The sequence below is a fragment of the Gadus chalcogrammus genome, chromosome 14 (genome assembly GCF_026213295.1).
Source record: "Gadus chalcogrammus isolate NIFS_2021 chromosome 14, NIFS_Gcha_1.0, whole genome shotgun sequence".
NCBI classification, from domain to species: domain Eukaryota; kingdom Metazoa; phylum Chordata; class Actinopteri; order Gadiformes; family Gadidae; genus Gadus; species Gadus chalcogrammus.
The window spans coordinates 5,030,924-5,056,286 of NC_079425.1; the positions used below are offsets into that span (position 1 = coordinate 5,030,924).

Consider the following 25,363-nt stretch of genomic DNA (forward strand, 5'->3'; position numbering starts at 1 on the left):
AGTACCATTTGTTTTTGTGTACGATCTCGGAGCATAATCTGCCTACAGAGACGCGTTTTTTTGACGGCCTGCTTATTGAGCGGGCAGCTGGTGGATCGCGAGGAAAGATCAGATGAATGTGATCATTTATGTTTCCGACTAGAATCGCTGATACAACCTTTAAGCTTATCTTTGTTGTCACCTGGGTGTAGGCGTGTCTTCTTTACCATTCCGCCCATGCCAATACAGACTGAGATTTAAATCAGACCCTGTAGGCGTGGCTTCTTCACCATTCCGCCTATACCAATATAAACAGAATTTTTACCTTTATTCGACAGATGCTTTATGAACCACATCCATAGTGAACATCAGTTCACCTTGTATCTCTTGATAAAGCACCTTTATTCACTTTACCACTCTTCAAGTTATACCTAGCCCCGGAACCACAACTCAGCGGGCCGTGTTTTCTCAGTCAAGGTAAACAACAACATTAATTCCTTAATTTTTTTTCTTATTTAAACTTTCAGTGGGCTTTTTATGGGGTCAGAACGGTCTCATTAATAATGAATGCACAGAGAAGGATTCACAAATGTATTTTGTGATTTATATGTAAATTACTCTCTTCTCACAAATAGATTTCAATGCACACGTAAATGGATATCGGTATGTATAAATGTAAAATAAAATCATTAACAAAAATAAGTTTCACAAACACATTTCGGATCCACACACAAATGTACCTTGTTTTAAATAAATGTAATATAAATCCATAAATATATTAATAAAAAATATATTTCACAATATTTTCACAATTTTCATCACAATGTATTTGGATGTTGTTACATTTATATACAAACTGTTAAACTAGTATTTACAAGACGTTTTTCATTTGTGAACTTATTTGCATTTGTGGTTGAAATGGTCTGTATTTATGTGTGGATTTTTGAGACTCTCCTGTGGGCTGTTCCACAAAGCCGGTTTTATCACATAACCGGGTACAACAAAGGGTTTGCTGTAACCCTAGGTTTTCCGTTCCAAAAGGATCACGGTATGTTAGTTGCTATAGAAACATATGCTCTGAATCAAACCTGGTCGGAGCAGGTTTTGCGCAGGTTAAGTTTGAAACATAACCCGGTTTTGGTATTTAAACCTGCGTTCACCGCAGATTTCATGTGTTCACAATGGCATGCCCTTTTGATGAGAGAACTGCTGATATCAGAGTGCAATCCACCGGGAGCGATTGATAAGACCACGGCTCGACATCTTGGCATATCAAATGACTTTTTGCTGGAGTGGACAGATAGGCCTATAGATTCTCGCGCAAATCTTTAATATATTTAAATAGCCTTACATAGCCAACACTACCAATCGAGGACCTGGCCTCAGTTCACTCCAGACTATTTGCGTAGCCCTCCGTTTTTTGCAAATGGTAGTTTTATCTAGGGCTATAATGTTGGAGATGCTGAGCACATCTCAGTCCTTTCATATGACCCATCCAAGATTTGTATCGGCCTCCTATCATACAAAGAGCAATATTGTCTGAGTACTATGCCGAGAGGCACTTACAACACAAAGTATAAAATATTCCTAACGGACTTACATCCACTGTTTGATCGTTACACACACTAATCCATCTTGATCTGTGAAGTTGAGGAATTGTCACTTTTAGGTTTTCTACCCAGTTACCAAAAAAATAAACATTTGGAATAGTATGCGCTGTGGCAAGCACATGGTTTGCATGTGTTACTTCGAAGGCAAAAAAAAATCTAAAATACAAGAAAACACAAAAACCTACATTCAACCAGTGGGGTATGGCCCCAGCTCTCTGAGGAGGTTGATAGGCCTACCTCCAGGTACCCCCTCCATGCCAGGGCGCCCTGAATTTATGTTTATTAACAGCTCGTCCACCGGGGTCAAGACAATTTGAGGGCCAGATCCAGTCAGCCGACTGTCGGCCTTTTCACAATTGGCTTAAAAAAATGGCTTATTTAAATTTATACCAATACGATGGTGGGAAAAGCTGACCAGTTTGTATGTTTTTTAAACTTCATTTTATACTTGATCCGCTGACCGCTTGGAAGCCATCGGAGTACATCTTTTTTTTAGAAGAAAGGGGTTATGTGGTAGGATCTTTAAAGGGGGCATATCATACCACCAGGTGTGAGTGTGATTAGCAAGCGTCAAAGACGCTTTGGTCGCTCACAAAGTTTCGCTGCGAATTTTTCTGTTCGCTTTGGTCGCTCATGACGTACAATTCAATTATGCAGACGCATTTAAAGGAGCCGTTTGCGTTTAGGCACTACAGACAGCCATATCAAATAGTGAACTCTCCCATACACCTTTGCCATATTGCCGAGACGGTTTTGCTTGTTCGATAAAGTGCTTCGACAACAAGTAGGACAGTGATTCCCCCCTAATATAAAAAAAAAATCCTAAAATGTAGGCTAATTACAACCGAGAACAAAAAACCCTGCGTGCTGTAGTAGTTAAAATATGTTTCACTTGGCGCACATGGCTAATTTGCATATGCGCACAGGACTGGTTGGCTCCGCAAGGCAAATAATGGAACATATCTATCTATCTAGGCCTATCTGTCTATCTATCTATCAACGCGTGTCTAGTTTTAATGTGATGTATTGTGTGTATGTCCAGTCAGACTTGTTCTGTGTGGTCTTGTAGGCTACTGTCCTGTGTGGGCCGAACCACCTAAATGGATTCCCGACGATTTGTGTCGTTTGGTATTAATAAAGACTTTATAGGCGATCTATCTATCTAGACTATTTAATTAACAATTATTCACCTCAGGCTCCGTGAATGGTGGGGAATAGAGGGATAAAAGACAAGAGATATATCCCTTGTCATTTATCCCTCGTCTTGTCGATTAGTTTGTTTATGTGACGATTTCAAAAACTTTTTTGGTTTTGTTTAAAGCATGCTACACGCGATTGGTTGGTTAGATTGGTGGCATGGAGAGCAAATTAAAATGATTCCCGCTTAAATACGAACGTTCTAGATGTAGCCTATAAATACTCCCGCTTATCATCACTTGATATCCAAACCACGATCTCTGAACTGAAAAAGGGTTGGTTCGTAGGCCTACGACACCGGGTGCCCAGTTACAGCCGCGATTAATACTTCAGCCGACATTTTGTTCAGTGAGTGAATAAAGGTAGGTAGGAACCAAAGTGCCTGCCGATGTTCCCTGGGATCCACGCAAGCGAAGAGCGTCTACATTCCGATTGGCTGTCAGTGTTTGGCCGCTGAAGCGAATAATAGTCATTTGCATAAAGTTAAAAAGTTTTCAACTTCTTTTTGACGCTCAGGTCGCTCAACTTTGGCCGCTGGTAGCGTTGGTCGCTTTGGTCGCTTTGGTCGCTCTTGCCCATAGAAAGTGAATGACTTCCGGCGATTTGGTCGCTCAATTCGCTTCTGGTGTGGACGCAGGTTTGAAAATGTGCAGCATTGTGACATCACATGTGGGCGTGTCCACCTAGATGTGTGCTGGATAGATCAGTCTACCAGCCTACCCAGTGGACTGAAGTAAACGTTGCTCATCTGAAGGCAGAAAACGAGGGAGGCATCTGATTGGCTTACAGAGAGTTCCTTGTTGAAAAAAATGCATTTGTGAATCTAGCGACGTCAGGAGAGTCTCAAAAATCCACATATAAATACAGTCCAGTTCACAAACAAATGCAAACAAGTTCACAAATGAAAAGCGTCTTGTTAATTCAAGTTTAACAGTTTGTATATAAATGTAACAACATCCAAATATATATATGATGAAAATTGCTAATCTTTTTTTAATTAATATATTTATGGATTTATATTACATTTATTTAAAACAAGGCACATTTGTGTCTGGATCAGAAATGTGTTTGTGAAACTTATTTTTGTCAATGGATTCATTTTACATTTATACATACCGATATCCATTTATGCGTGCATTGAAATGTATTTGTGAGAAGAGAGTAATTTATATATAAATCACAAAATACATTTGTGAATCCTTCTCTGTGCATTCATTATTAATGAGACTGTTCTGACCCCATAGCTTTTTGATCAAAGCTTATAATCAAGCAGTGGAAATTAAGAAAAGAGAGCAACTTCTTGAATTCTTCATTTATCTATTTTTAGTGAACCTTCTGCAAAGCAGGTCTCCAGATGGCACAAGTCAGGTTGATAAACATTTGTAATACCAATGTATTAAAGTATGTAATTGTTAGCCTTGTTTTTCTTTTATTGAGTTACATGGCTTATCATTTTAGATTATTGAATCCATTTCATGTCTGTAGGATTAATAAAGTATTATCTTGCATATGATCTAAAACAGGATCCAGCATTCGCTCAGTGATGGGGAAAAAAACTACCTTTCTGGTAGAAAGCTTTGTGTTCAGAAATGTCTGGTGAAGAACCACATTTCTTGTACTTTGGTGAGTGTGGTGCCGAACTGACATAAGTCTATACTGTCTTGTGTGTAGTAACTCAGTGAGCCTGCTTTGTCCGTGTAGAGTAAGGTACCCAACATCGCTATACTTGGCTCTGGAGGGGGAGAGCGAGCCATGGTTGGACTGCTGGGCTCCCTGTCCCAGATGGGAGAGCAGGGGCTTCTGGACGCTGCCCTCTACATGAGTGGTGTCTCTGGATCAACATGGTAGGTCAGGCCACCCGATACTATGGAAAACAAGGAGTTCTTATTTTTTCTACTAACAGCAACAGCAATAAAAAATGGGGAGAGACATGAGGTTGAGGTTCTGCTGGGAAGATGGACAAGGAAGGCGTGGGGAATGAAGTGATTGCAGATGGGAGCAGGATTTGTATCAAGGGAAGAGTTATGATGACCTCTGGTGGAGAATGGCAACTCAATGGCCAGACTGTGACATTTCTGAGTAATGTACTTAAACATGCTGGTAACATGGTCGGTAAGCTTTTAATTATTATATTATTTTGGTAACTTGTCAGCTATAGTTAAATTCTCTGTGATTATATCTGTTCTGGTTAACTGCGCCTGCCTCTGTATGAGACTATTTCCATTAGAGACTACTGCCGGCTCACTTGTGACCAATGAGGGCATCTCTTCCCTGGTATCTTGCTCCCTTCATGTTCTTCTCTGCTTTCTCTATTTTAAACTTTTGACTCTGACCTACAACAGTTTTAAATGTGCTTTCATTAAGGTATTCTGCTTAATTACAGGTGCATGGCTTCTCTTTATGAAAAGGCTAATTGGTCATCAGACATGAAGCACATAAAGGTTGTTGCGGAAAGACTTGGGCACGGCAGTGTCAGCCTAATGGACAGAGTTTGGCATCTGATCGGATATTGTCGAGCAAATGCAAATTTCTCACTGACAGATGTCTGGGCTGCACTGGTAGTGCCTTCGATTGTCAAGAAAGTAGGAAAACAATAATCAAAATATAATTCTAATGTATATTTCTATAGCATACTTCTATCTTGGGAAATTATTTATTTGGATCCATATTCCTCCTCAGATAGACAAATCGACCCTCTCAAACTACCAAAAGTGCCATGACAAAGATCCATATCCCATCTATACAGTCATCAACCAGGACTGCAAATACGAACATTTGCAAAAAGGTATCTATCAAATATCAGTGTGGTCAATACATTTCTATTTGGCAGTTGGTTTTGGAAATTTCCAGTAATGGAATTGAGACTATCACAAGGTTTCCAAATATCCAATACCAATACCCAATTATCATGTGGTTGCTACTGCAAGCAAATCTACTGTTCTTCTTAAGTTTTCTTTATTCCGTTTGCATGTTTTTTGGGCAGTTAAAGCTCTTGCATACTTTTAGCTACAGAAACCCTTCATTTATCAAAACGTCCAGCTCTTTAACGACATGATGGCCATCTCTATTTTACACGTACACACGCGTGCGCCCAAATGAATGCGGGCGCACGTGTGTTTATGTGTAAAATAATTAATGAATGCAGGCACGCTTGTGTGCGTCCATCTGTTTAAACACACGCAAACTAAACATGAACCGCATAATACAGTCCATGGCAATGCATATTAACAGGGGGACACATGCATATTAGGAACACAAGTCGATAACCATAATGCATACAATACTGGTAAGAAACGATGTTTGTTAATGTATTGCGTACATATCATTAAATAGAATCACAGTTACCGCAAATCATATGTGTGTTAAGTTTTCTTTGTAGAAATTTATTTGAGGACGTTGTAGAAGAAAACACTATTCCATGTGTGAATTAGGCCATATTGTTTGGCCACAAACAGCCATTTGATGTTTGAAATGATGTGGTCATGCATCTGTCTCATCAGAGACTGCAAACGCACTGTCAAAATATCAATTCCTCAAATTCAAATACGCTCATGGCTCTTAAAGGGATTGGGAGATGACACTCTCATTGGTTTATTGCACGTTACGCCCAAACCAAACCTACGGGTAATTAGGCTACTTCAGACCAACCCTTTTTAGATTTGCGCCGGGCGCAAGAGTCATTTATCCGCCGGTAAAATAGCAACATCGCCACACAACCATCCCCAAAGCTACTTGCGTTTGGCGCTTCTCACTTGCGTTTCAGACTGTTAAAACAGGGCCCGAAGTGTCAGAGAAGGAGCCTTCCGCCTTCTCTGACACTTCAACTATTTCAGACATCGTAACTAGCTCAATATTCAACGTTAACCTTCATTCAAACCATTTAACAAATCAACACACTTGTATCTTCAATAATCTGAAAAACGAATTTCAATTACCTTTATACTTTTTTCAGAATCACAGTTTTAGTTCCATATCGGCTTCGTTTTCAGTTGGTCTCATTGGTTTACGGAGGGCGTGCAGGCAGTGTTGCCTGATGCACACACTTTCGATCAAATACACACTGTAATTCTGCATGTATTTGATCAATTCATCAAGTTAATTAAGCTTTAGAGCAGTGACATCACTGTTTGATAAAAAGTGGCGAGCACTTTATTCATTAAACATCATAGTTGACTTGGTTCCTAACGTGTTTGACTGCAGAAACCTTCTTTGAGCTAACCCCCCATGAGGCCGGGTACACTCTTGCTGGAGCCTTTGTGGAAACCTCCAATTTTGGAAGTATCTTCAACAAGGGCGTTCTGACAACGAGCAAACCTGAGATGGACATGACATATCTTCAAGGTTTGTGAAGAGAACAACTACAAACTGCTGTTGCAACTTGCTACCTTCAACTTCATTGTTATTTTAACAATCTGCCTTTTCTTAGGTCTTTGTGGAAGTGCTCTTGCTGACAGGGAGGTCATTCTGAAGATATTGAAGGAATGGCTTGAAGGTATGCCAAAGTATATCACACATTGTATCACAATAGCAAACATGCTGTGTGTAACAATTAATCAGTATGTACTAACATATGTTGTCTTTAGGTGGGGAAAACATGAAGGCATTAAAGGACCACAAGGGTGTTCAGCTTCTTTCTACTGTGGTAGACCTTCAGCTCTGCCAGTACACCGGCTGTGACCCTGCTCCTCTGCTTCAGACCGCAAATGAACTGCTACTAGGTGACACTTAAATACAAATCAATACAATCTTTTTCTCTATCGTTTTGCTGATATTGGTCAAATATTGTTGTTCATTGTAATTGGTGATTTCACTGTTTCCTATTGTGTACAGGAAAGAGGGATTTGGATGGCTCTAAGCTGCAATTCAACTTCGATGGGAAGAACAGCACAGACCAAAACAAACAGATTCACACAGTCACTTCTGCTGTCAGCATGTTCTTTTTTGAATGGAACGAGGATTTGGTAAACCTTAAGGTTTCAGAGGAATTGGAAGTTTTTGTGAAGACCCTTGATAAAGTAAATGAGAAGTCACCCGATAAACTAGTTGAAGGTAATCTATCCATCCATCCCTCCATCTATTCATCCATCCATCCATCCATCCATCCATCCATCCATCCATCCATCCATCAAACCATCCATCCATCCATCCATCAAACCATCCATCCATCCATCCATCCATCCATCCATCCATCCATCCATCCATCCATCCATCCATCCATCCATCCATCCATCCATCCATCCATCCATCCATCCATCCATCCATCCATCCATCCATCCATCCATCAATTCATTTTCTATATATGTGGTGCAGGTGGCGGCAATGATGATGAACTTTTGAAGAAGTTGATTGACAGTGTCAAAAGTAAGTGTTACTTATTTTCTAAGTTTTCCATCTATTAAAGCAATAATTTGTTTATTATTTGTTTATCAGGGGCCATGCACAACACCAGAATTAGATTCAAGCTAGTCTTCCTCTGTGGTCCCTGGGTAGAGATACAATAATATAACATTCAAATACAATATGTCACGATGTGCAAGCCCTGCAGGCATTTAGAACTGGTTTAAGATGTCTGATTTCCGTGTAGTATGAGTTCTTGAGTTGATGGAGTAAAATTAGTCACCTCTCACTGACTCTGGTATTTCTTGGTTCTTTCTCTGTGCGAGACTAGACGCCTTTTTAAGGGAGGAGGGGCAAGATCATTATATATATAATATAATAATGTTATCATAAATACAATGTTGATGTTTACGTTTCTTTAGAAGAGGCAGCGGCGTTGCAGAGCCATCCTGGGCCGAGGTTAATACTCCAGGTGTTAAAACTGATCTACTGCATCCTCAGAGGAGAGGGCTGGACTCATTTGGTGGATGAGTTGAATACCCTTCTCAAAGGTACCATCTGCCAGGGACTTCAACTTAGAACTTACTCATATTTCTAGTCTTACAATCTTGAACCTAGATCTTGAGATCAATCCATTTTTTTGTTGTGTGAATGTCATTTATATTATGTTTAGCAATCCAAGCAAATGCATGATGAAACTATTGGTTGCATTATTACAATTCTCATTATTTTATAAATGCTGTAGGGAAGAAGACGGTGAGCGGTAGAGATTTGATGATCAGCGAAGATGAGTGGCTCGAAGCAGATCTAAAGTCCAGGAAGAAATTGGCACTTGGACTCTCTTTGGAAATTTGCACATCGTTCTGGAGTTGGTTTCCAGACTTGCCGAAAAGTACAAATCTACTGTTTGCAGTATTTTTTGTTGTATTCCTCATTGAAACAAATCCATTGAATTGCAGTGAAACATTTCAATATTCTATTGCTTTGTTTTCAAAGTGATCTGGGATTTCATGATCAAGAAAATATTGCAACTTGTGGAAGGGTTGCTGAAGTTATTCTGGATTTGGGGAACCAATTATAATTACCTCCACAGCGTGAACGGTAGGCCTTCAGGGTTTATGATATCTTCTCTGAAATCAATGCAGCGAACTCCATTTTCATTCACGGTTGACAAAAGATATTTCATGTATTTTAGGCATGGACTAACATATTTCCTGTTTTGACTTAAGCTCCACATATTGACAAAAGGCTTCTGCAGAGTGAAACCACTCACTTTGAGGACGCCGGTTTGCTAGTCAACTCTCCCTACATGAGTGCACTGAGAGCTGAGCGAGGAATAGATCTGATCATCTCCTTTGACTTCAGTGCAGGAAGTCCAATGGAGGTAAGAACACCTGAAGAACATTCAAATCCCTGGCAGAAAATGGTTGGAGGTGATGGAGAAGATAAAACAAACTTGCTTGCTTAAACTCCCCACATGCAAAAAGGTGTTACTATGTGATTGCAACGTTTTGTAATATATAATCTATGAAAATCAGAATATTAAGAACCATCGGTTTTTTACCCGCTCAATGCAGGTAAATCAAACAGAGTGATACACCATTTAGGCAATTCCCTTTTCATGTATTTGACGGTGAGGAAGTGAAATATTGGTTGAACATACAACCTCTCCATGCAAAGATTAGATCAGTGGGTAACAAATATTGTGCTTGTAAGGTTGCAACCTTCTGCATTTATTATGTTTCTGTTGAAATGTTAAAGCAGAACATTCAAGAAGAAATATTTACATATTAGTTTAATGCTGTAATACATCCATATCGAAATCTTTGTTTGTTACAGATGAAATGGCTTGCTCTTATGTTAAGCTGCATTTATTAATTTTATACCTTTTCATTTCACAGACTTTGACTGAAACAGCTAAAGAGTGTAAGGATTTGGGCATCTCCTTCCCAGCGATCAATTACACAAAAAGTGACATGAGCTCACCGAAGGGTTTCTATGTGTTCAAGGGGGTGAACAAAGCCCCCACTGTAATCCACATTCCCTTATTCAACGTTGACAACTGTGGTAGGTTATAATAAAGTAAACAGACACTAAACATATTGAACCAAGTGTGTTCAATTCACTCATTCAAATGTTGTCTGATGTGTTCAGGGAGCGAGTTGGAGGATTACAGAAAGAAGTATGACACATTCCAGGGAGCTTACAGCCCAGAGATGATCGAGGATCTGATGAAGAAGGCTGGTGAAAATGTCTTAAACAACAAGGAGTACCTGTTGAGGGAGATCAAGGACATTATCAAGCAGAAGGGACCCACTTCTGCTTGAAAAAAGCTCCAATGCTTTTATTGTTTACTCTTATTACTTAAATGTTTTTTCTGGAAATTGAAATGTGTTGAAATACAATATGCGTTAATCCTTGTAATCAAGATATATATTTGGTAACAAATTGTAAACATAACCTACAGTACATAATATGAACGAAATAAGAGAGATAATGTGATTTCATTTTCTGTAATCGGCTATTTTATCTTCAGTGCTTAAAATGTATTTTTTTTCGTATCTATCACCAATAAAGACAAGCTCCAACATTGATCACTAGAATTGAATTGCATCATATTATTTGATCTGATTCTTTGATCTGACTATTTGATCGTTGCTCTAATAAACGCAATTCCACCAAAACATCCTGCATCTGTGGAGGAGGTCGATGATATTAAACAATCACTCGACTGTTCAACTCTTTGGTTTGAGTCGAAAGCCATGCCCTTGTTATATCCTTGGAGGAAATTAGACAAAATCTGGAAGATTGGTCAAATATGACATTTAAACTGCTTTTACATTTAAATTCACTAGTTAATAGTCAACCACACACACACACACACACACACACACACACACACACACACACACACACACACACACACACACATACACACACACACACACACACACACACACACACACACACACACACACACACACACACACACACACACACACACACAACCTCTTGCAGGCAGACTCAGAATCTTGAGCCCATTTATTAGGGAACAGTTGTTATCGGGATTCCATCACTGCATTCCCAGAATCCTGCATTGTGAAAGTCTTCCCTTTTTTTTTTTAAATGTACAATGGCATTTTATTCTACATACAAAACAACCATAGTATTTTTCAGATGTGACAGCTGTGACTGCTCTCTCTCTCTCCTTCGTCTGCTGGGTCCTCTGTGTTTGCCTACCTGCTACAGGTAGCCAGTGGGCGGGGCTGAGAGGCTTGTCAGCTGATGAGTTGCACCTGTGCAGGTCTGCCACGCAGGCTTTAGCCAGTCTCTCTCTCTTTCCACAGAGGCAGGTGGGCTTGGGTTCTGTTTAGGGTGGTTTTGGACCTTTGGATTGGTTCCATGTTTTGTTTTATGTTAACACTATTCAACATCCCCACAGCACACTTTCCACTGCCTATATACATAGGCTAGTCGAAAGAATTGTGTGTTTGGTCAGTAGTTCAGTTGGTTGGTCACATATGTTGGTTTGCTGTTCAGGTTTGGTTTGTTGCATTTTGTTTGGGTATTTCCAACATGGTAAAGATGGTTTGTTGTTCCCAGTATCTGTTTTGTCTGTCTGGGTAAGTTTCCTCCGTTCTGGCTCGGTCGGTCCTTGTGATTTTGGTACTGGTTTTCTGTCCAAACCATATAATCGCACATTTTCTAATCTTCCATACGCTACACTAATCCCTTTACAGATTTCATGATACTTTATTCTAATAAATAACTTTATCCCTTATCATGTGTGGATCCCGATCTTTGCTCTGACCCGAGCCTCGTCTTAATGCAGCCAAGGAGATGGCAGAGCGTTATGAATAATTATTCGATGATTGTGTTGTACAATGAAAGACAGTAAAGATTCAATATGAATGGCAAAATAAGGATGGGATTTTATTTGAACAATAAAATATGTGTTGGCCAAATTATAGAGAGGCTGAGATTATAGATTTCATATTCAAAAGGCGAAGGGGTGAAAAAATGTAAGAAATATATTTAAGAAATATAGGCCTACTCAAAGCCCAAATCATTGATATCATACCCTATACAATAATAAAGAAATTTGATTTTGAATGGTAACAATTCCGTTAAATCCTCGTCCTCGTTTTGAACGTCTCACTCATGGCTGATCAGTGTGTTCTTTCTGATTAGCTTTTAATTGAGATCACCTGTCACGTACCCCTATATTAAATGAACACCATGGGTTTGGTTTACTTTTCGCATCGGCCTGTGTCAATCGAGGTTGAGTTAGTGAGGGTTGAAAGTTTTCGATCTAGATTGCAGATCACTATTGTCACTTTATACAAACTGAAAGTATGCGTTGTTGCGTGTCTGTTTTTGTGGGCATTTGACTGAACAGCCCAGACAAATATTGCTACCAACATGGCACTTCGAAACAGACCACCGCAGTGAGTAAAAGTTATTTTCCTTTACTAAATGTTGACGTCTCCTCAGACACAAGCCATCAGTATCCCTGCTCTTTGCACCTTGACATGCATGTCGCTGCTGTTTGTTAACCTGGCTTTGCTGATTTGTATCTTGTGATGTGTGTGTGTGTTTTTCTTAACAGGTGTTAGATGACTGACGAGATCTATGGGGGGGCCCCCTTTGGGCCCCCCCATACCAACTTAGTCTTCAAAGGAATCTAGTGCCATGGGACTCCAGTGTCTTCAAAACATCCTTGGAATACATGTGTATGAATGGTCCACCGAAGGGTTGATCTGGAAGCCACCATGGTCCATGCAGTAATCTGCTGCGTGGGCCGTAGTGGCTTCCAGAGCCATCTTTCGGTCTTGGTCAGGATTTTTTACAGTTGCCCTTCAATGTAACAGGCTACGGGTTTCTGAAGTAGCCTGCTTTACGTAGCATTAGAGTACAAATATTGTGCAAAATGCTCATGTAATTGCACTAGCACTAGTAACCTGTAGATTAGCTTAGTTTAACGTCATTCCGTGCTGTCTGTCAAATGTGTGGCTTACTTTAAGTCCACAAGGCCCTCTGGTAAACCACGTTGGAACACCCCTGGACAAGGTGATTAGTCACTGGGTGTGTGCTAAAGTTTTGTTCCATTTTTCACTAGTTGGTTAAGGTTTGGTAGAATTGTTTGGATGCTAGCGACGTGATGGCGTATGTACAAGAGCCTACCGTGGCCAGGCCACAGTTGCGACGGCCATGGCCAGATGGCCTAGTGTGAGTGCAACCTTGATTGCATTTGTATACTGTTTACCATTGGATGTTTATGCAATTTGGCTTAATTCATCCGCAGTAAAGCTGCATTTGACTATTCCAGGGTCGTTTTGTGCAGGCTTTCAATTGACCATGTTGACTAGTTTGTGGGAATTTTTTTTTTTTTTTTTACCCTTGCTTACAATCCAACGGTTGTGACCACTTATGCAACTGGGCTGTGAACCTTGCAATTCTAGTTGCATATTTGTACACGCAAGCTTGTCCATTTCTATCGCCATCACTAAAACTAGCTTCAGCATTTCCTTGTAGGCCATTAGCTGACTTGTGTATTGGAGCGATGATTTGGGTATTTTAAGATGCTTGAAAACCTAAAATAAAGCAAAATGCGTGTCTGGTGTGCAAGAGCCAATTTGTTGGCTTGCGGTAGTCGAGGAGTTGCCGTAGGTCGTAAGCCATCTGGAGGTTGTGGCAATGGAGGCTTGTGGTAGATCTGCCATCCAAGAAAGGTTAATTCTTCTGAAGCATGATTAATAGTTTAGTAAATTGAATCTATTCATATAGAACTATAAAATCCAAGACTGCAGCCAGTAACTTGGATCGCAATACGTGGAAAGTATTAGTCTTCATTTGTAACAACAGAATAATTAACATGACTAACTGGGTTTCTTCCATTTTCTAACTAGGGGACTTGACTGGTGAGTCTACTGGATTAATCAGTAGCAGTACTTTGCCCAACAGATTTGATGGCATGACTACAGGGTGACAAAGACAATTATTCCCTGCCTATCAAAAGAGACTTCTAAAACATATCTGCTAGAACAGTTCCTATACTTTTTGTATAATTTGGTCATGCTGCAAATTTACTTTTTGTAGTTGCTCCATATTTAGTTCTTTGACAGCCTCACCTGCTAGAAAAGTCTATTCAAATCGGCTAAATATAATGAACTAAATTAATAGCCATGAAATGTTGTCACTCATACTAATGGCAAATACCCTCTTTCAGTTGGTGGTTCAACACTGATGTCTCTCTAGGTTTGAGGGAGAGCTCACAAGTAAATTACACGAATGTCCTGGAGCAATTGGGAATACACTTTTATTTAGTCTACCTGATCAGGGACATCTTTGAACTATAAGGTCACCTAACCCAAACTTTTCACTCTTAGGTTGTCATTTTCTCTTGTTTTAACCCGAAAGGGCTGAAATATCAACATTTCAGGTATTCTGTTTGGATAATGTGCAAAACTTGTGGCTTCACTAATAAAAAAAATTAACAAATGTATTTTTCTTAATGTGGTTAAACCATTTAAAGATTTGTTTGCAAAATATTTCTGCTCAATTTGTGGTCAATGAAACTGACATTTTTTAATTTGATAAAACACAACTATGGGTTAAAGGTATTTGCCTTGGGCATCTTTTGATATTTTTAGAATCTAGCTCCATTGCCGTTAGAAATGGTGTCTCCCAGTACTGCAAAGTGCTTCCACAAGTTTAAAGAGGCAGAAAAGGAACTGCCAACTAAATCTATTTAACATGGGTAGAAAGTTTCCATGGAAGCTCTTGGCTGCTGGTTCCCAACACGGCTCCACTGTTAGCCTGTGACCTTGCGTTTAACTTTTTTTGACTTTTGGTGACTTTCACAAAAGAGAAATGAACTGGTTAATACAATAAACAAGACATTTCATGGTACCATTTTGAACTGTTTGTGGATATTGCATTAAATCCATATGGTTGAAACTTCAATAATGCATATCAACGAAACAATGGAATGAAATAAATAGTTCAAGCAATTTGTGGGACTTGGCTGCTTTTACAATATTACTAATTTTGGGGGTTATTTCAGTCTCTCCAACCTGCAGGTCGTGCGAAGAATCATGTGAATGGGAATATTCTATAAATGTCTTGATCATCTTTCGTCTCAACACTTCTGCTGCAGCCGCTGTTGAAGCGTATGAGTCCTTTGAGACCCCCTTTGTCAAAGTCGGACTATCGTGCTCTGGAACACGCTTCAATAGATTAACGTTCGTGCGCAGGAGCACGCAATCACGTGATACCGGGTTGCAATAGTTGTGTGATTAAAATCAACATAAATGGGCATTTCTTAAGTGCTGCAAATAGTTTTGGTGTTTTTGCACCAGCTAGTGGCAAACAAACCGTAAGACACTTGAAGAGCCTATCGCCTTACAAAACAAATAACTGTCCTAAATGGAATCAAGTATGCATCGTTAGAATAATATACATATACCGCTTTTATTTATTAAGTCATTAGATAAGCTTATCATGAATTCACAACATAGATTTATGTGATGAACATTATCTGTTCATATAATATTTTTTAAAGCGCACTTTTAAAATATGCGCGACAGAAACGCAACACCTCCACGTCACGTCTGCTACGTCAGCCCATGCGTCAGCCACGTCGAGTCAAACATGGCCTCCGCCGACCGAAAGATGCGGAGGTAAATAGACAGCACCGATCCCTTTCCTTCTTTCCGTAAGAGAAAACAAGCACATCACTATTCATCCATCATCAATTTCAAAATGGGAACACAAATGGACGACGTGCAGATCATCGATGTGAACGAGGACGGCGAAGAGGAGGAGGCGCCTGTGATGCACAGAAGCTCCCTGGGAAACCAGGACCTGGGCTTCATAAGGCAGACTGGTATGTATCTGACAGTAAAGTACAGGGATGAACCGAGGACACTACCTGAACGCGTTAATACATGTGTATTTGACATTGTGGTAAGTAACCAAGGGTGTTATCATAACGTTACTTATTGGGCCTGATGTGCTGGCGTTAATTATTGTCTCGTCATCATTGATCCGGTTTGGCTTCCTGATGTTTGATGGGACTGGTACTGGGTTCGGGAAAACTTGGAACCCGGAAAAACACGAGTCCGACTTGTTAAAAAGGGTTGTTGAGTTCCAGGAGGGGCTTTGCAGAACTCCGACTTGTATCGTTACACAACATCAAACATGGCGGCCTCATCATTAATGGGAATGGTTATCAAAGTTGTGTTTACGTTGTAAGACAGTTTGATGTGTAATAATAACCCAATGTGTTTTATATTTTTTATATTTCTCTCTGATTATAGCAATATGTTGAATTTGACAGCTATTTTACCTGTTGAACTAGCCTTCTTGTGTTCGTTACTCTCTTCTTCACGTGTTTCATAAACAGAAAAAAATGCTTATGCTTATATTCAGTTTGTATATTCAGCAATGAGCACAATATGCCGACCTCTGGCATATTCTGCCTCAGTAGAATAGTAGTTGTGAACTCAATGACGTCGGAATCTCCGGGTTGACGCTTCCAACATCCGGGTTGTCTAGACTCTAGTGTACTCGGTGTTTTTGCTTGGCGCTAGACTTTATATATTTGACCATTGTTTGAGAGGTCTAATTTCCTCTTTCTTACAGCAGAGGAGATTCTGGCTGAGTATGGGTGGCACCTGCTCTTCCTGACTGTCTGTATCATTGTACTGATCCAGTACCTGAGTAAGAAGAGAGCAATCCAGGTCAGCAAGCGCTCCTCTAATGAAACGGCACAAGGTGAGTCAATTTGAAAGTGCCCTGTTAACCAATTATAGTAATAGATGGACATAATATTGTAAATTACTTGGTCTCTTGTTAAAAATACTTTAAACTCACTCATCTTCTCTAAGAGATATAACTGTATATCATATATTGCATAAACAATATCAACTATTCTTAAGCCCATTGTTTGAGAAGGAAAAACATTATGTTTATTGTTGGAGCAAATCTAATTCTGGTCCTCTTTGGATGTGTTAGTTATTGATAACGTTAATTTGTGTAGTTGGGATGTCATTAGCTTCTTGACCACACAGGTGTTGATCAGCAATACAGGGCCTGGCCATTGTGTAGTTTTACAAATTTGAATTCAACAATTAAGGCTTTTTTTTCCCGTTTGAAGACCCAGCTCTGATCGTGAGAAGGCAAGAGGCCCTTGAAGCCTCCAGGAGAAGACTGCAGGAAGACCTCGATGCCAAAGCCGCAGAATACAAGGAGAAGCAGAAAAAGGTAAATAGCCACAAAGAATATAATGTCAACAACAAAATTGTAAAGTGTAGGACACATCTGATTTGAAGTTTTATTGGACTAATCATGTGGTCTTTTATTGTCTCCCGAACAGCTGGAGGAAGAGAAAAGGAAGCAGAAAATTGAAATATGGGAAAGCATGCAAGAGGGAAAGAGCTACAAAGCCAAGAATTCTTCTCAGGTAGCGGTCAGTTGCTGGTTAGGAGTGTTGGTAAACCTCTGAAAAAAGGGGACCCTGTCTCATTACAGACTGCGCTCTTGTGGGTCCGTAGGCAGAGGAGGCCAGCTCATCGTCCGGGGTCCTGAAACCAAAGAGCGACAATAAGCTCCGAGGCTCAGGTTTGTAGTTGTCATGTTGTCATTCGGTAGCCGGGTCCTACCAGACTCACGTACTATTTCATTTGCACAGAGAGTCTGACACCTACTCCATTGACAAACGTTAACTCGCTTGAAGGCGGGTGTCTGTTGAAGTTTAAAACTATTCGATCTGCCCAGTGCCACTCTGGTTCTGCCGTAACCAATCGCTAACGTTTGGCCGGGAATCACGTTGCGCGCAGGCTGTAAACAAACCAAACACCGTGCGTGAAGATGTCCGTCAACGAGAGCTGACTTTAACCTCATTGTTCTCAGCCACTCCCTCTGTTCGCTGATTGGACGCAGAAAATTTGGAAGGAGAAAACCAACTCACATACCGCAGACCCAGACCTAGTACTGAAGGGAAATCAAAATTGAGCGGAAGTACTTAGGCGGGCAGAGCCAGGCTAGTCATTCGGCATGTTGCATACAAGACATGGCACACTAATTATTAGACCTGCCCTAAAATTGACCTTGAAACCTTTTCCACTTCCCTGGAAATAATTTGACCCCAAAGAAAGAATAACAGACAACCAAAATAAATGGCATCACTGATCCTGATTGATGTGGGTGATTCAGTACTGGAACTTTCCAATGGCTTCCTTCCAGCTCGCCCTTACAACACATTGTCAACACACTGACACATTGTCAATGTGTGTCATTCTCCCCCACTAACTGTTCCGCTGTGGGTCCCTGTGCAGGCTACAACCCCTTGGCTGGAGACGGCGGAGCGTCTGTCAGCTGGAGACCAGGGAGGAGGGGCCCGACGTCGGGTGGATGAGGTTAAAGGAGGTCGGAGAGCCAGGATCCTCTTGGAGCCTCTAACCTCTGACCTTCCTTTTGCACACGTCAACACGCTGAAAGAAGCCGCCGTCTTGCTGTGGGCCTTCGCAGTTACCAATTAGAGAATGACTTTATTTTTGTATACCCTTGCTCTCTAAAACATGATTGATTGTAGTTGCTTTCCTAAAACTGCTGGGTTAAACTATTGGCCAACTGCCAGTATCCAAACAAAGCACACCTTTTTATGTGTGCTAAAATCTTTAGTACACAGGCGAGAACAGTCAAGTCACTTTTTTTTTTATTGAAATTAAAATTGTCCTGTTGGGTAACTGTGTTGGCCCCATAGGGTTCCAAGCTTTCAATGAAGTCATTCCTTTAAATGGTTACTCTAGCCAATGGGTTTGACTGATGAGTTTCAGAGTTGGTGTGTTTTTATTCCTTTATGATTATTACCCCCTTCAATGCGTTTGCATACTGCTCTTGCTTTAATTCTTGATGTTACTGTTACTGCGGCATTGCTATTTTAGAAACTGTCTCATCACTTTCAAGAGATAAAACACCACTGGTTTTACAGCGTTAGTGTGTAACAGAGATCAACTGTCTAGGGGTAAGGATGCAATGCTTACCCACCGAATTTAAATAAAGACATAATTAACCAACTCAACAAGCACCCTCTCAAAATATTTTGTCCACTGTCAATTTCTGATTCATTAAAACTGGTTATGGTTTGAATGTGTCCCGTCAATGTTGATCTACTACTATATACAGAAGTATTAGCAAGTTGTCTTGAATGTGTATAGTCCTGCGCTGAGACCTGCATACTTTCTTGAAGTGACTTATATTGAGAGCCAAGAATTATTGTTCTTTTAGCATCCCAAGCATTGAGTTGAGCCGTTGTATATTATTTGTATCACTTTTACTCAAACTGCATCAACTAAATTACCATCCCAAAAATATAATAACCGGCCCCCAGGTTTTTCAGAATACAGTTTAAAGAAGTATTATTTTCTACTGAAAGAAAACATTTCACATGATTTCCCTCCCAATCAATTTGAAATATCATACTTGCATTGCATACGATACATTCAGTTTCAGCCACCATTTGAAAGTCTTCACCGTGCGATCACGACTTTAATGACCCTGTCCCAAACCAATTGTTAATTTTTCCTCTTATCACTGCAATCCATAAATCCAAACCTGCAATGGACAGTGGCAACTGGGGAAAACAAAACAAAAGGTTGAGGGGATTAATCAAGTTAATTACATCTATTCGCCTCTTGACAGAATCCCCATATACCGGGGCGGGCAATTCTTTTTCATCCGGGGCCACATAAAAAAATCACGAATGCATTTTCGGGCCGACGAAATTCTGTAATGTCTTAACCATTAGATTGGATTATAGAAAATATATTGCTATAAAATCATAAAATTGAATTCCCTATGTGCACAACAGAATTACAGATTGTACAGGTCAGTTACAGTTCAGTTCAGTTCATATAACTAAATGTATTTTTTAAGATCACTTTTCACATCTGTGTCCACTGCAGTGAACTTGAACAGGGGTATTGAAGTGCGTCAACATTTGATAATATTGCCAATAAAACCCACACATCCAAAAAATATGTACAGTATGCATTGGTCTATCGTTGGTGAAAGTGACTGACCACTTGGGGGCGCTGTAGACTGGCCGTAACGTCATCTGTCCTATGCGAGTGCGTCAAAACTGGAGGTTGGCTCGAGCGCTGCATAGCCACTCACAGCCCGTCTACGGCGAGTCGATGGGCTCAAACGCGCCGTAAAGCTTCGTTCTTACTCGTCGACCTGGCCAGTTGGAAAAAAATCTCACAATGGCGAGATAACGGAGCGAAATGGGGACCCTATCCATTTCAAAGAAACTATAATATCCTTCCATGTCGCCAGAAATGCCAACGACGAGCGGTGACATGCTGCTTTAGACACTTAGAAGCCGAGCAGAAGTGTCGAGGCGGCTGCTTTATGGAGACTGCTGTGATGCTACGTAGGCAACTAGGACGACGAGACCACAGCAGCGGGCAGGGGGACATGGTCTTCTCCTTTTTATCATGAGAAAGTGTCCAACTAGTGTCCCGGAGGCTACTACGAATTAACCGACACGGGTTTTAAAGAGCGCGGCTGTCGATGAGACAGCGTGAATAAGCGGCGAGCCAGAGTTGGGTCAAGTTTTGGGGGAATGGCAGGTCGAAGCAGGAGAGCATGGTTTAGTGTTCTTCTGGGGCTGGTGGTCGGGTTCACTCTGGCTTCCAGACTCATTCTGCCCAAGGCGTCGGAGTTGAAAAAAAACGGCCAGAAACGCAAAGCGAGTCCCGCCGGCTGCGGGTTAAACGGGGGTCTCAGGAAGGAGAACAGCGGGGTGTTATGGGCACCTCAAGATAACGTTGCACCGGTGACCCAGAACCCCGGCTCCAGATCCAGTCATTTCCTATTCGTCGGTGTCATGACCGCCCAGAAGTACCTGAATAACCGAGCCGTCGCGGCTCATAGGTATGTTGTGCCTGTACGATGAAGAAAATGTGTTGCTTTTCCCCTTCTGTAGATCCGCCGCCGTCCACTCCCACCCTGGTCTGGGTTTTTGTACACGTCAGACATGTTTCCTCCAGTCCTTTCGTTATATAGGTCCCAACTGGTGTCTACTGCACAGGGTTTACCCCCCTGGATCTTCTTTTCTTGAGGGGAGAATCAGTCGGTAACCGTGCATGAATTGCACAGGTTGAGGGGAACATGGCATTGAGATGGAACCTCTGGCCCGGCCCGTTACAACACGTACAGGCGGCTGTGTGGGCGCGTTTCACCGGGCTAGACGCTACAGACACACGTTCATATAATAGGATACACTCATATGGGAACACACGAACCTCTTGTACGCTTCTGGCTGTGTTTGTATGAAATGAGGTTTTCTTTGTTTCTTTATTAGCCATAACGGATCACCAGGGGGTTCTTTATCATGCGTGTTATTGTGTGTCTGGGCATGAAAGACGTCGCTCTCGACACACATTGTCTTGTGAAAAAAACTGGTCTTGATTGTGTAATTGTTCAAGCGAATTGATGTCTCACCACATCTTACTCAATTTGCCAAGCCAGTTGCTGCATGTGTCCACCCTTTTGTTTTGGTCATTGTTAATCGAAGTGTGGTCTGTGTAGAGTAAATTGTCAGTGCCATTATCTATTCATACTTCAAAGCAGGTATCCGAATGCAGTTCTTCCCCTCACACGCATCTATATTCTATGCAATGTTGGTAAACATGAAAGCGTCATTCTTCTTTAATAATAAAGTCAGCTGTTAGTTTCCAGTCAAAATCTGCATGTGTAATTTACCTCTGTGGTTTTGAATGTTTTCTGATTTGAGATTTATTGTCCCTAAATAAATAATGTATTTTGCCTCCAAGGTTCTTGCATCTCAATTACAGTCGTTTTAAAGTCTTAATGTCCCTCAATATTGTATGTGACTCTGTTATGATGATATACCTGGCGGGTAATGTACTAATGGCAGGTTTACCAACTGCTGTTATTGATTGTGTGTGTGTGTCTGTGTGTGTGTGTGTGTGTGTCTTTGTGTGTCTGTGTGTCAGGACGTGGGCCCAATCCATCCCTGGACGTGTGGAGTTCTTCTCCAGCGAGGGCTCCGACACCTCCATCCCCATCCCCATCGTGGCCCTGAAGAACGTCGACGACTCCTACCCCCCGCAGAAGAAGTCCTTCATGATGCTCAAGTACATGCACGACCACTACCTGGACAAGTACGAGTGGTTCATGAGGGCGGACGACGACGTCTACATCAAGAGCGAGCGGCTGGAGGGCTTCCTACGGAGCCTCAACAGCAGCGAGGCCATCTTCCTGGGCCAGACGGGGATGGGGGCCCGAGACGAGCTGGGCAAGCTGGCCCTGGAGCCCGGGGAGAACTTCTGCATGGGGGGGCCCGGGGTCATCATGAGCCGCGAAGTTTTGCGAAGGATGGTGCCCCACATCCGGGAGTGCCTGCAGGAGATGTACACCACGCACGAGGACGTGGAGGTGGGCCGCTGCGTGCGCAGGTTCGCCGGCGTGCAGTGCGTCTGGTCCTACGAGGTAAGCCCTGTTGGCCCGGGACCGTGTGCTTTATGAGGACCCCCCTCTGAAAGGTTCGGGCGTGAGTCGTTAACACGTGATCAGGGACCGCTTTGTAGTCTCATCGTCGTCGTTACTCCAGGGTTGAACCTTCTGAGTATTGTTTCTGATTGGTAAGGTTAGGCGTCTTATGTGATGTACTCGGAAGCACCATTTGTGGAGGGAAAGTAGTATAATAAATGGTGTGTTGATGGTCAGTTCTTTGTACATGTTGCTCATGAGAGCACCACTACGTGCAAGATACGTTGGTCCTTAAAGCACTGGTTGTTCCGTCTTGAAGGGAACTTGAATCTAAAGAACGATGCCTCTTTTCGCAGTGGGTATGTTTTCACTAATAGCCCCTTTTCTACCTGTTGCTGTTATTGTAGTGCAGCGTAGCAATCTCTGAACAAGTCTACTCTGTCCTGCCTTCGCTGCTGTGACGTTTAACATGACACATTTAATTTTGTTTAGTCAGCAACACACATAGCTATGTCATTTTCCACGAAGTAGCAAGGACACTTAATCACCAACATATAAACCCCTTTTTTTAACACAGGGATATAGGCCTACTACTAACATAAGGTTTTCCACTCAAGTCAAATGAAATCAGGCCTGTAATGTCAGGCCCAAGTGTAAATGGAATAAACCATCATCTTCGTGGTTCAAAGGCTGCAGCTAATCGGCTTTGGGCTGCTGGAATGAGAGAGAACTGGCACCTCTACTGCCTCTCCAAGGAGCTGGCTCACTTCCACCTTTCATGCCTATATCCCCAGATCACTCTTTAACTAGCGGTTTGTGCAAGGTCTGAATCTCTCCCTCCCGAGCGAGGTGAGGACTCTAGACAAAGTTAAAACTGCACTTCACTTAAGTGACTGGAACCTGGTATGCTTGTAGGATGCTGGCTGGTTAGATGACTTGATGACCCCTTCCCTTTTTTCCCCGCTCTATTGTTAATCAAACACTTAACCGTGACTCTTCATTATAGGTTCTGCTCTACTGTCTATTTTGTTTGAAGTTCTCTTCCACGCTAATATTGCCTGAGGCATGTCTGTACTCGACCTTGCCATAGACTTTAGCCATCTCTTCTGGCTTTTGTCCTCTGGGAATGCAAGCCTAATATGCAGAATAATGCAAGACTGTCAAGCACGCCAATCCAAGATTGTCAAATGATCCCTGTGATTGGTATAATGGCCCCCTGCCATTTGTGATAATTGTACCTGCGCCCGCATCAGAGAGACATGTGGGCAGACTATGGATTGATTTCTCAGAGACGTTGGGAACTATTCACATTGAAACGAGGAAGACTAAACGTATATCATAGAGGATACCAAGATCATGTCTGGTATTCCATTAAAATGTAATGGCAATTAATTTACCTAATTAAGATGAAAACGAGCATACCACGGCCTGCTTACCACTCCCATGGAGTCTCTTTGTCCACATCATATTTTCCCCCAGGTGGTATGTGTGATTAACATATGAAGCTGCAATGACAGAGTGGCCCCATTAAAGCAGAAATCAGGCTGGACCGTAATGACCATATTGCTTCTGTGGGGGCTTCTTGACTTAATGCTGGGCTGAAATAATTCAAAATCTCTCCACCGCAACTGAAATAGAAAATGATGGGGCAGAAAAAAGCTGCTCATGCTCCCCGTAGCATGTGTTGGGCCTATCTGAGCCAGTTGCTATGGTAGCAGAGTCTCTGTGACTGTGGTTGGCTTGTGACGATGGAGGGCTTTTGAAAACCCTTTTACCATTCGAGAAATGTTCTGCTCTCCAGCACAACAAAGAGGTGGAGATTGGCTTAAAGATGTGCTGCGCTGAGCTCTGTAGCATCTCTCAGCGCTCTGCTTCAGCCACACACCCTTGGAAACCAAGCCAAGCGCTCTCGACCTCTCCAAGGCTGGACACTTGGTTAGAAGACTCCTTAGACACAAGATTTAAACGAAAATTCCCCATAAATTCGTAATTTAAAATTCTCAAATCTGAATGCTGATATATTTGTATTAACAATGATTACAATGTAATGGTAAACATTGTGCACTGTGCAGCACTTTAATATGAAGCTGGTGCTTTTAAAACGGATACTGTGGCGGAAGTATTGAGTCAACCAAATGACACGTATCAGATAAAGTTAAAACGTCTCTTTGTGGTCGGCCTGCGTAGCCTATCTATGTGAGGCATGCAGTCCTGTTCATGCTCAATCATGACACAGGAAATTGCGTTTCAAACAGTCGCACTCTTCCGGAGGGATGCTTAGATATTCTAAGTGTTCGTCTCTCGTATCCCATGGCGGTCATTTATGTACATCGGTTCATGGACTGAGGTCAATATTTCTCATTGACCTTATCTTTGGCCATCAGGCCTTTTCGTTCAGCCATTGTTTCTGTCTAGTTAATAATTGTTTGTAGAAAGTCGCGTTTGTTTTACTATGACTAGACTACCCGACGACCTGGCCTTGGTGTACTCATCCTGTTGACATATGGAACCTGGTGTTTCATTAAACCCTGTTTCGGTTTTTTACTGGGTTTCGACGACACAGGCAATCTATCAGTTGCAATCCATTATCTTTGAGGATGCAAATCAATACTGCAATACCTTGGCTTTAAGTAAGCGAACAACTGAATAAACCCCTTTTCCATCACACACACACTCTCTCTCACACTCACACTCTGCCTCCCTCACTCTCTCTGTCA

The 25,363-nt window shown here is 41.6% G+C and overlaps 3 protein-coding genes and 2 long non-coding RNA genes across 5 annotated transcripts in view; all 5 read left to right on the forward strand.

Moving 5' to 3' along the window:
- Positions 1-334: 334 nt before the first annotated feature.
- LOC130403626 (cytosolic phospholipase A2 gamma-like) lies at positions 335-10,478 on the forward strand. The gene is made up of 14 exons (XM_056608043.1): positions 335-456; positions 4,114-4,187; positions 4,310-4,409; positions 4,488-4,630; positions 5,170-5,368; positions 5,466-5,571; positions 6,987-7,127; positions 7,213-7,278; positions 7,370-7,504; positions 7,617-7,835; positions 9,120-9,224; positions 9,353-9,507; positions 10,025-10,190; positions 10,278-10,478. Exons 2-14 carry the CDS (start codon positions 4,141-4,143, stop codon positions 10,448-10,450), a joined length of 1,755 nt encoding a protein of 584 aa, XP_056464018.1. The 5' UTR covers positions 335-456; positions 4,114-4,140; the 3' UTR covers positions 10,451-10,478.
- Positions 8,091-9,007, forward strand: LOC130404037 (uncharacterized). The gene is made up of 3 exons (XR_008904161.1): positions 8,091-8,147; positions 8,546-8,674; positions 8,869-9,007. It is a non-coding gene; the product is annotated as an uncharacterized LOC130404037 (long non-coding RNA).
- Positions 10,479-12,324: 1,846 nt separating the features above from the next.
- LOC130403602 (uncharacterized) lies at positions 12,325-14,962 on the forward strand. Its single transcript, XR_008904114.1, has 2 exons — positions 12,325-12,571; positions 12,733-14,962. It is a non-coding gene; the product is annotated as an uncharacterized LOC130403602 (long non-coding RNA).
- A 766-nt stretch (positions 14,963-15,728) lies between these two features.
- selenos (selenoprotein S) lies at positions 15,729-19,278 on the forward strand. Its single transcript, XM_056608403.1, has 6 exons — positions 15,729-16,011; positions 16,770-16,901; positions 17,284-17,390; positions 17,503-17,589; positions 17,681-17,747; positions 18,464-19,278. Exons 1-6 carry the CDS (start codon positions 15,888-15,890, stop codon positions 18,541-18,543), a joined length of 597 nt encoding a protein of 198 aa, XP_056464378.1. The 5' UTR covers positions 15,729-15,887; the 3' UTR covers positions 18,544-19,278.
- A 994-nt stretch (positions 19,279-20,272) lies between these two features.
- The window catches only part of chsy1 (chondroitin sulfate synthase 1), a 35,991-nt gene continuing 30,900 nt past the window's right edge, over positions 20,273-25,363 (forward strand). Inside the window, exons 1-2 of the mRNA XM_056608401.1 lie at positions 20,273-21,065; positions 22,151-22,646. Of these exons, the coding sequence (XP_056464376.1) occupies positions 20,755-21,065; positions 22,151-22,646 (807 nt within the window). The 5' untranslated portion in view covers positions 20,273-20,754. The remainder of the gene's footprint in view (positions 21,066-22,150; positions 22,647-25,363) is intronic.